We start from the raw sequence: 12,142 nt of genomic DNA, 5'->3' as shown, positions 1-12,142 counted from the left end.
TAGCTGCGAAGCGCGGGTATTTTGCTAGTCTTATATAAAAGGCCTTAAGTCACCACACTAACCAGAACACAACTTTGACAGTAACTTGATGTGGTCTAGTTGAGAATAAGAGACTCATTCAGAATTAAGAAAAAAATACATTCATTCTTTTATAATTATTTGTAATAGTGCCTAATGGTTTCCCATTATTGCACTGCCATAATAATAGAGGACATGTGTATAAATCGAACCGACAGCTAAAGATCCATTGCACAGAGCCTAATGAGTGCTATCAGGGTAAAATGAAATAATTCTGCCAGTTGCTAAGCATTTTCAAGAAGATAATTATAATGATCTTTTTTCACAAAGATGTATTGCTACTGCTGGCAGTATCAACAGAAAATTGTTTCAACAAAAAAGTATATATTTCTACCTATGCCATAATGATGTCAAGAGAAATAGGAGAATTGCTGTATCTGTCTCAGTCTCATTTTGTGCTTTGCAATGGTGATGTTAGTATACAGCTATACTTTTATACATTTTACCCTGTTTGAACAGTTTAAATCAATTGATCCATGACCCTTTCAGTTTCATTATTATTTTTTCTTCCTATAAAAGAATATTTTATATTGTGGTCTACCGTATATATTATTATGATGAACAAAGGTGTTGAACAAAATAATTCTTGGTCTCTTTTTGCCTGTGCAGCTTTCCATTTATTGATTTTTGCTACTTTTCTGTTATGTAACAATAAAAATAGTTGTAAGAGCCATTTGTCATTTATTAGATAGTTGATAAAAGTATTTTCTTAGTTAAGTTAAATGTTTGCCTATATATTAGTGCATAATACATGGAAGGGTGTACTATAATCCCTACAAGCTAAATTAAAACAGAATATTATATTTCTTGTCCCTCAGACTACAGATTAGTCTCACTCAGTGATCCGCTTTGCTGTAGGTAATGCATGGAGGGCACACAGTTTCAAACTGTGCCCAGTTGTAAGTAACGGAACATGCTCTATTAAAAGTGCAGCATCGTACGTATAGAACATACTGAATTTATTAAATAAAGCATAAGTGCACTCATCTTTAAGTAGAGAAAACAACTGAAGTTTAACAAAAAAAAAGTTAAGTTTAAAGAAGAAACATTTTTTCCTTTTTTGCCTTTTATTCAGCATGAGTAAAAACTCTCTCTATTTTTGTGTGAACTGTTTGCTTTGATTATTCACTAAAACTTTTAAAAATGTTTGGTACGTGTTTGACTCATACTGGATCCTACCTTATCAACTTAACAGATACAATAGTGTTTAAAGTTGAAATTTTAATTCAAGCAACAGAAAGATTTGTAAAAAGAAATGTTTTGCCTTTCATACTTTGATTGTTCACATGTTTGGTATTTGAAGTCTACATCAAGCACAGTTTACAATTCCAGTGCAACCTCCAGTAGGAGAGAGAGATTCAAATTTAACATGGTTGTTCTGTGAAGTGAAAACAGTTGAAATTCTTGGCATAATGACTATAATATGTCCTTGATACAGGCCACTATTTTTGATACAAAATAAAATCTACTGTGTAATGTAATGGTGTGACTTTGTTAGGAAGCAAATCACCACTGACAAATTTTTGAATGTTACTGACCCCTGCAATAGCTTCTCAGGTCCAATATGGAGCAAGGAATTAAAGGCTGTATGAAGGCTTCCATAAACAAACCTTCAAAAGTATACTTAAAGGTTGGCATCAAACACATGTTTCTCACCTGAAATTTAAACTAGGTATTTGTTACTCTTCCCTCTATCCCAGGTAATAATTTTTCAAACACGTATCAGCATTTTAGGTTTTAGGTAGCAATTTTTCATAAACTGCAAATGTGAAAAGAAAAAACAAGTACACTATAATACAATAGTAAAGCCAAAAAGTATAATAGAAACTGTAAATGTAAGCACATATTTCATTATAAATGGTTTATCATTGATATGGGAAATAAAACACAAAAGAGTGCAATTACTTTTACTGTCGCTGTGTACAAGCCAAGTAAGATAGGTAGTCATATTATGAGTAATGAGTATTTTCACTTTTCAACTGAAATCTGCCCAATTAATCCAAATTCTTAAAAGTGACACACAGAATGAAATTTTGCAAGAAACTAAGGGGAATAAGGTATGTTGAAAATAAATATATAAGATTTATCGACTCTAATTCCATTTATTAAAGAAAGGGAGTTTTGCAAATATGAAGAATAATACTGCTAAAGTTGTGACAGCTTCAGAAAGGGAAAAGTGACCATTCTGTTAGGTAAGTAACTTAGATGCTTACTCCATGGTCCAATTAAACAAATGGATAACAATGGAGTGATAAAGGCACGGCTCAAGACTAAACCAACTCTGCTGACATTTTTAATTTTGTTCAAATGTCAAAAATATTTTATACCCCCATTTCTCCTAAAATAAAGCCAAATTGCCTTCCAATGAAAATGATCACTTCCAAAAAACAGTACTCTAAAGTATAGGAGGGAAACTTGAATCTCAATTTATTTTAATTAATTTAATTTGTAACTTGCTAAGCAATACTTAAAAAATAACTCAACTTGGTAAAGACTTGCTTAATGATGAGCTGCGACCTGATTCAGACTTATGATAAATGATTTACAAAGTCTCATATAATAGCGTCACAATTATTTATTTCAAATTGAATTCCTTCATTCTTTTATTTTACATACCCGTAATATACTTTTCACACTAAATACTTTGATAAGTCATCAGGACTAATCAGTGTTTTGGTGGGCAACAGCAATGTACAGATCAGGACTAAGGATTATCAATTTTGAATATTTTCAATTTACTGCAGACTATACTGCAAACAATGGAATAGTCATCTGCAAGATCTGGGTGTCAACAAAATTACTGACATGACAACATCTTTAAACGTTGTCATTTCAAGATTCATAAAGACAGCTATGCTTGCTACTGTAAATGACATGTGACTGTGGCAATTAATATAATACTCCAGCCGCAGTACCCTTCACCTCTTTCCTTGTCTATATGTTAACTCTACTGACCCTATTTTGCCCCGCCTCAACACACACTCTCCTGTGCTGATTCAAGTCACCTACCACTCACAATGGTTGTGAGGGAGACACACGGTCTGCTTGTTTTCCCATCTCTGCAAACTGCTGATCTAAGTGAGGATCTGCACTGCTGTACCACTGCCAAGCCTTGCAAAGGAATGCTGCAGTGCATTAGTGCTTTATCATACTGTATACAATAAGCATTGTCCCATAAGTGCTGTTCCCTAAATGCTGTTCAAAGCTACTAATATTATGGTCAATATCAAAGTCCCATCTGTAGCTTGGAGATGTTAGATTTTTTTTAGAAGGACTGAGATGCTATGGTGTGCTTACCAAATTTAGATCATTAATGTAAGCTAATTAATATCAAAGTTAAGATTGTTTTAACTACTTAATTAATTGCTTGCATATTAGTGTGCTCATACTAATGGCCCTTGTGCTGTTTCATTGTAATGTGGTAAATTTATTTTGTTTCATTCAAACATTACATAAGGTAAAACACTGCCAAAGGTATACAGTAAAATCTATAGGTGGCATGGCATTATATTTTTGTTATGTTAGGTGCATTGTTTTATTTAATATCTTTTATAACTACTTTTAGTATTTCTATATACCTTTGTTTACTAGAGATGATAAGGAAAAACAGGACCCGAGCAAGGGTACTAGTGAATCAGGGTTGTTTGAACTGTATCATAAAAATAAAAAAGGTTGTTGTGCTTTAGTTCAGCTGAACTTCTACTTGGATATCTGTGGGAGGGAGGTGGGGGTCACTGAGTCAGAATGGGCCATGTTCCGTGCCTCTATTGTTGAGATGGCTGACCAGAGCTGTGGCCGTAAGGTGGTCAGTGCCTGTCGTGGCGGCAATCCCCGAACCCATTGGTGGACACCGGCGGTGAGAGATGCCGTTAAGCTGAAGAAGGAGTCCTACAGGACCCCTTTTGCCTGTGGGACTCTGGAGGCAGCTGATAGGTACTGGCAGGCCAAGCGGAATGCGGCTTCGGTGGTTGCTGAGGCAAAAACTCGGGCATGGGAGGAGTTTGGGGAGACCATGGAAAACGACTTTCAGACGGCTTCGAGGAGATTCTGGTCCACCATCCGGCATCTCAGGAGGGGGAAGCAGTGCAGTGTCAACACAGTATATGGTGGGCATGGTGCGCTGCTGACCTCAACTTGGAACATTGTGGGTCGGTGGGGGGAGTACTTCGAAGACCTCCTCAATCCCACTAACATGCCTTCCAATGAGGAAGCAGAGCCTGGGGACTCGGAGGTGGGCTCCCCCATCTCTGGGACTAAGGTCAAGGAGGTGGTCATAAAACTCTTTGGTGGCAGGGCCCCAGGGGTGGATGAGATACGCCCGGAGTTCCTCAAGGCTCTGGATGTTGTAGGACTGTCCTGGTTGACACGGCTCTGCAACATCGCATGAACATTGGGGACAGTGCCTCTGGATTGGCAGACCGGGGTGGTCGTCCCCCTCTTTAAGAAGGGGGACCAGAGGGTGTGTTCCAACTACAGAGGGATCACACTCCTCAGCTTTCCTGGAAAAGTCTATTTGAGGGTCCTGGAGAGGAGGGTCTATTAGATAGTCGAACCTTGGATTCAGGAGAAACAGTGTGGTTTTTGTCCTGGTCGCGGAACAGTGGACCAGCTCTACACCCTTAGCAGGGTCCTCGAGGGTGCATGGGAGTTTGCCCAACCAGTCTACATGTGGACTTGGAAAAGGCGTTTGACCGTGACCCTCTGGGAATCCTGTGGGGGGTGTTCCGGGAGTATGGGGTACCGGACCCCCTGATAAGGGCGGTTTGGTCCCTGTACAACCAGTGTCAGAGCTTGGTCCACATTGCCGGCAGTAAGTTGAACCCGTTTCCAGTAAGAGCTGGACTTCGCCAGGGCTGCCCTTTGTCACCCAGCCAGGGCGTTGAGAGGGGGTCCAGTATGGTGGACTCATGATTGGGTCACTGCTTTTTGCAGATAATGTTGTCCTGTTTGCTTCATCAGGCCGTGATCTTCAGCTCTCTCTGGGTCAGTTCGCAGCTGAGTGTGAAGCGGATGGGATGGGAATCAGCACCTCCAAATCCGAGACCATGGTCATCAGCCAGAAAAGGGTGGAGTGTCCTATCAGGGTTGGGAGCGAGATCCTGCCCCAAGTGGAGGAGTTCAAGTATCTCGGGGTCTTGTTCACGAGTGAGGGAAGAATGGAGCGTGAGATCGACAGGCGGATGGGTGTGGCGTCCACAGTGATGTGGGCTCTGCATCGGTCTGTCGTGGTGAAAAAGGAGCTGAGCCGTAAGGCAAGGCTCTCAATTTACCAGTCGATCTATGTTCCTACCCTCACCTATGGTCATCAAAGAACAAGATTATGAATACGAGTGGCTGAAATGAGTTTCCTCCACAGGGTGTCTGGGCTTTCCCTCAAAGGCAGGGTGAGAAGATCAGTCATCCGGGAGGGGCTCAGAGTAGAACCACTGCTCCTCTGCATCAAGAGGAGTCAGATGAGGGGGCTCGGGCATCTGATCAGAATGCCTCCTGGACGCCTCCTTGGTGAGGTGTTCTGGGCACGTCTAACCAGGAGGAGGCCCCGGGGAAGATCCAGTACACACTGGAGGGATTATGTCTCCCGGCTGGCCTGGGAACACCTCGGGATTCCCCTGTAAGAGCTACAAGAAGTGGCAGGGGAGAGGGAAGTCTGGGCATCTCTGCTCAAGCTTCTGTCCCCAGGACCCGATCTCGGATAAGCGGAAGCGGATGGATGGATGCAGTAAAGGCCAGGCAAAGTATCACAAAGGTAGAAACGTAGCATTTGGAGATGGCCAAGGGTTGCAGATTTCAGACAGTCATTGACTGTATAGGACCCAATATTGAAAATGATTATATTATATTTAAGATTATGTTTGTTTTTCCAAATACTTTTGAGACCTTGAATATAGGGGGAACATGAATAAAAATGTCTGTCATTCCTAAATGGCTCATGCGATACTTTTGGTAAACCCCTTAAATTATAGTTGAAAGTCTACACTTCAATAACATAATGATTGGTTTATTTCAAATCTATTGTGGACAGAGCCAAAATTATGAAAATTGTGACCCTTCCAAATACTTATGGCCCCGATTCAGTTTTTTTTTTTGCCCTTTTTTCTATTTCATTTTTGTCTTTTATTGGTTGTAACTGAAAAAACAACTTTCATGTTTTATTGTGTAAATATAACTAAACAGGATTTCAGCAAATGAAATAACAACAATACTGTTTTTTGTATAACCAACTTATCCATATATTTTGAACCCATGTATTTAGTGGCAAAGAACTGCTGCCTATCTTGCATGGTGTCTCAATATTATGTACATCAAACTACTAGCAGTGTATATTTCAGGAACAATCAAAACACTTACTATATATGCACTTACAATTTTTTGTATCATCCACTGACATGTACAGTACAGTATATTTATTGACTTATATATTTATTTATTGAGTTATATTTTGCTGAGTGTACATTGTTGTATTACATGTGGGATATTTGGGTCTTTTTTTTTTTTGGTGGGAACATTCTAATTTTCAATATGGTTACTTTGTGTAATAGCTTTTGGTTGTGGTAATAGTTTTGTTTTATGTTTATTACTCCATTCTAGAATTTATGCCTTTATTTTATTTAAAACTTATTCAGTAGAGTTATATACTGTGACTAAGTTATTTCTTTTTATACGTTTAATAAACATATATATTGTGACGTACGAGTCCCTGTCTTGCACCCCAAAACACGAGGCTGAGTCTCAGTACTTTAACAAAGCCAGCTTTATTTAGCTTGAAACAGGAACAGCACAGTTATTTATTGTAGTGGGATCTACCACTCTCCTATACAGAGACACAGCAATCAGGCAGGGTCGTGGCCAGGTTAGTGGCCAATTAATACTGTTCCCTGCATTTATAATGCTCCTTGCATCACCCATCGACAATGACGCTTCTAGCGCAACGGGGGTTGGCTCGGATTTGCTTTCGCAGTGAGCTGGTGCAGGGCTGGGAGTCTGTGGTTGCCCTGGCGACAGATAAGCCACCTTCCACAGAAGCAACGATCGTGCTTCGGACATGTGTTATCCCGTTGGGGCGAGTCCCAAAAGCGTTTAGAAACCTTACAATATACTCTTTTTGCGTTCTGCTTACTTTATCTTTTGATAATTTGCCTAGTAAGCGTATTATTTATATTGTTTTTTATAGTTTTGTGGTAGTGGTTGACTGTGGTGGGCTGACGCCTTGCCCAGGGTTTGTTTCCTGCCTTGTGCCCTGTGTTGGCTGGAATTGGCTCCAGCAGACCCCCGTGACCCTGCAGTTAGGATACAGCGGGTTGGATAATGGATGGATGGATGGATGGATGGTAGTGGCTGTGTTAAAAATGGCAACCATATTTTCAGTTTTGGCAACCAAACATTGGCATATGCCAAACCCAGCAACCACTTGTAAAAGTTAGTGTTGAGCCCTGCAATGAGAAATACCTATCAAATATTACCTGTATCATCAACAACATGCAACTCTCGTCAGTATCAGTTAAATGAAAATTTAGACAATTAAAAAAATACGCAGCTCAAGCAAAAAAACATTACTGCTGTCATCACAGTGGCCAATCCTTAAGAGAGTAAAGACAAACAATTCTTGCTTCTACTAATTATTCCAATCATTTAAGGCTATTACAATGCAAGGAGCCCTGCCTGGGGATTGTTCCTGCCTTGTGCCCTGTGTTGGCTGGGATTGGCTCCAGTAGACCCCCGTGACCCTGTGTTAGGATATAGTGGGTTGGATAATGACTGACTGAATGTCAATGCAAAGAAAGCAAAATACTATAAGAAAGTAATTAGACGTAAGAGCACTCATGCAATCTATGGAAATACTACTATGATATTGGATGGGTACACAAGTCTTATGCCTATACTTGCAAAAAAAGGATGAGAAAAATCGATAAAAAGAGGCTTCTATTTACACATGTAACTTGAACGTTCAAATGCTTGTTGCATATGTACTTAAATGCTTAAGCAACTCGTTATTGAGTTAAATAATATATTTAAGCAGAAATTTTTTTGGTCTACACAATATTCTGAGTGAAAGCTCTGTCTTAATTGAGAATTAGTTTACCATGGTTTTCGGTATGAAGAGCTTTAACTTTTACTTTCAAGGTTGCTGTAGACCAAGTAACCTATACTTCACCATGTGTAAAAACTGGAAAAATAAAATATACTAAAAATATCTAAAGTTTGCTGAGTGATGGAGATGAAGCAAATGGCAAACATAGATAAAACTTTGCATCAATATATATAGAACTTTATTTGTCCCCAGGGAAAAATTTACCTTTTCACAGAAGCTCTTGGCATGGATAGATGTATAGGTATGCACACACTATGGTCTAATTCACTACTCAAAACAGTAATTCTAGGAAGCGCCCGGAATCAAAGCCGCGACCTACTGATTAGAAGTCAGCAGTTCTTACTGCTACACCACCCAAGTGGTCATGTCAGCGTTGTACCTTAACCTGATTTCTTTTTCTTTGGTTATATTCTTGAAGAAAAGTGCACTTGTTTTGTTATATGTGTACCTTTTGTGAAAGTGTTTATTTCACATTTCGACTTCAGTCTTCACACATTATACACTTCATGTCAAACTTTTGTCATTAGTACAATAACATGAAAAAAGTTTCTGTTTTAGCTATGTGTTCAACATTTCTTGCCTCGCATTTCTTGCCATCCTACATTTACATAGATCATTGTAGACACAGAACACACATGTATTGTATGTGTTCCAAATAATGATATATTATTTACCCGATACAATTCCAGGCACCTCACACCCAGATAAATAGCCTTGAGCTGGGAGAACATTTTGCCTGAGTTGAGCTGCGGTGGTGGGGGGATGGGATAGCAGGCTGCTTGCTGCTTGTGCTGATCAACACATTTATAAAACAAAAGACGCTAATGAAGAGGTGTGAAGGAATTTAATGCGACCCGGGATTACGAGTTTCTTCATAGGCTTCAGGGATTCTAGTGTTAACACAAAGCTATGCTAATTTAGTTTGTATATAGAAACATCCCAAATTCATATATTACCAGCTGTTTTAATTAACAAATGAAAATATGTTTACAATGCTACATAATAGCAGTTACAAAATAATGGCATATATAGAAACAACCCCGTGACCCTGTAGTTAGGATATAGCGGGTTGGATAATGAATGGATGGATATAGAAACATTAATTTCATAATGTAACTTTTTTTTTTTTAAACAATGGCTTTTTAAGGAAAAACATCAGAACAAAAATACCTTTTTTTTTATTTTTCAACATATGCAATTAGAAAGAAAGTACAGAAGTATGAGTGATTCAATTTAAGCAATAATAGTAAATTAAATTCTAAAATCACTTTTAAACAAAGAACTTTTCATTTATGATTCAGAAAATTGGAAAGCAGGCACTGAGCTTGTCAGTAAGTCTAGTAATCAAATAAAAACTCTGCAGTTTGAAAACATTTTCAATAAAAACTCCACAATTGCTGGCTCCTATTTTGAACTTATACCCCCTAACATACTTTAAACACAGCATTTAGGCACATTTTGTTGCAGAGAACATTCACATGTTTGAAGTGTCTTACCTCAAAAACCCAATTGTCTTCCTGTTCACCATCCAGAAGCAGTTTTGTATCCTTTTTCACCTCTTCAACATTCATTTGTTTTGTGGATAAATGGAATTCAATCCTCTGTAGGTTAAAGCTCACACCTGTTCCAATGGCTTTAATGAAGCTTTCTTTTAAAGTCTATAAAGAGAAATTACCAAAAATATGTATTTTTACATATTCAAAACAGAAACATCTTTATATGCACTTCACCTTTTTTCATTTTTAAAGGCCCTATTCACACAAAAATAGTTATATACTATCTGACAATGCTTGTTGTTTTATTTATGTTTTCGACTGGGCAGCCCAGAATAATAAAAGTACACAGTCTGTAGTTATCTCCTGCTTAAAGAAAATACATACAGTAGTGAATAAGTTGCATTTCTACACCTAGCTGCAAAAAAGAACTTGCATAAGCTAACCTTTGATTGAAGTGACTGAAATGAATAACGAATGAACATGCAAAAGAAATTAATATTTTGTTATATTTTTATTTCAGAAGGTTCATTAAACAAATGTTTCTGTTAGAGATGCTCCACTTGATTGACCAACGATTGAATCGGACAGTTTTCACTAAACAAAAGATTCTATTGGTGAAAGGTAAAAAGGACAATCACAAAAACATATATTTTCAGCCCCTGCTTTTCTAAGCTTTGTGGTAATTTAGTTGCAGTGTTCCTTTACTCAAGGTGTTACAGTAGCTGAGCCAGTATGCATCTTTTTTTTGCAGCAAACTTCCTGCAGTGTAAACAAAGATCAGTGAGTGGAAGCTTATTTTATCAGTGAACGAGAGGCGACTGATATATTAGCCTTTACGTTAAAGACAGAGAAGTAACAAACTGGAAAAAAAAAGTAATCATAGAAGTCATCCTGTGCAACTAAACAAATAGCAAGAAAAGCTACTTCAAGGAATTCAAACACAGCCCTCAACTTTAATTTATTTTTTAAATTTTATTAATTTTATTGTAATCATTCCATACAAATAGATCAATTTTTACAAAAAATAGAATGAAAACAAAATTAACCCCCACCCCTAAGAAAGAGAGCATGGCCAATGGAGTAAAACTTGTAAACATACCTAAACTGATGAGTTTGTTTATTTCAAAATGGCTTGTTATTACTTAATGTGATTTTTCTGAAATGCACATTTCTTAATGGCTCTGTTAATGCCAGTGCAATTTATTTATGAATGCCTCTTTTCATTTCAGGATTTTTTCCCTTGTTAATCAAGACCAACAGGCTGAATCTATTCACATTGGTTAATCATTTCTTGTTGATTACTTTTGCCTGATTGTAGGAAGTAAGCTACCAAAAGATCTTTAGTGGTATTTATACTCAAACAATGCAAAAACATTAAGGCAGCTAGAGATGCCATAGTTTTGCACTTGAACTATACAGAAATAATTTAACATGTTGTGTGATATGTACCAAGTAAACAGCATCTTTACTTAAACACAATAAACAGTATTTTAAAAGCGAAACAATATAGTTACACTTGTCCTCTATTACAGTACATTGGAGATACTCATAAAAAAACATGTATTAAGGACAATATTATGTTTGTCTCCTGCTGCATCCCCTTCTTAACATACTACTGCCACTATCTCCAACTGCCCCTACCACTTTCACATAAAGAAAAGTAACTATGAATGCAGGTCTGAGGTACCACAAGGACTCCCTGTCTAATGAGTCACTTAAACACTTAGCTCCTCCTTTCCGGAGAGCAGTCTGTTGGCCAAATTATGACACTATATTATGATGAATTTGATATTTTGAGAATGCTCAGATAGTCATCACTCTCCAAAATGTTTACACTGATAAAAGAAGATGTCAGTACTCACAGTCCACACAGATGGTCACCTGGGATTTCCACCCACAAAAAATTTACCATAAACACATACTTATGTGATTTCTTCATGGACACCTTCTATACACAGTGTTTTGTATCAGGTGAAAATAATGGACAGCAAATGATTAACCAGTAGGAATGGGTTCAAGGTGTTGGTCTTTGTGTTGATTGTGAAGTGATGAAACCATTATGAAAGATCCATTTTGAAATAAATATTGCTCATTAAAAGAGTCATTTGGAAATACACTATTCAGAAAAGCCAAATTGCTAAATAAAAACATTCTTTAAACATAAGGCCAATTTGAAATAAAACCTACAAAGGATAGATAGATAGATAGATAGATAGATAGATAGATAGATAGATAGATAGATAGATAGATAGATAGATAGATAGATAGATAGATAGATAGATAGATAGATAGATAGATAGATAGATAGATAGATAGATAGTGTCAAAATTATGTTAACACTAAAGATACTGCTATCTATATAGTTATATACAATTTTTATGGACAATTTATGTGCCACATATGTTACATGTATTGAATATTGATAGCGAACAGGTTGAGGCATTGCTATACATTTTGCACATATGAAGTATGTTTTGTG

The 12,142-nt window shown here is 37.5% G+C and overlaps 1 protein-coding gene across 4 annotated transcripts in view; it reads right to left on the bottom strand.

The window, feature by feature from the left end:
• aasdhppt (aminoadipate-semialdehyde dehydrogenase-phosphopantetheinyl transferase) overlaps positions 1-12,142 on the bottom strand; it is a 73,026-nt gene that overhangs the window by 25,619 nt on the left and 35,265 nt on the right. For all 4 annotated transcript variants that reach the window (XM_039744189.1, XM_039744190.1, XM_039744191.1 and 1 more), the window contains one exon: positions 9,664-9,825. In XM_039744189.1, the coding sequence (XP_039600123.1) occupies positions 9,664-9,825 (162 nt within the window). The remainder of the gene's footprint in view (positions 1-9,663; positions 9,826-12,142) is intronic.

Source organism: Polypterus senegalus, chromosome 2, assembly GCF_016835505.1.
Source record: "Polypterus senegalus isolate Bchr_013 chromosome 2, ASM1683550v1, whole genome shotgun sequence".
In the NCBI taxonomy this organism is placed as follows: Eukaryota; Metazoa; Chordata; class Cladistia; order Polypteriformes; family Polypteridae; genus Polypterus; species Polypterus senegalus.
The sequence above is the reverse complement of the archived record's forward strand: the minus strand, read 5'-3'. Positions and strand labels throughout refer to the sequence as shown.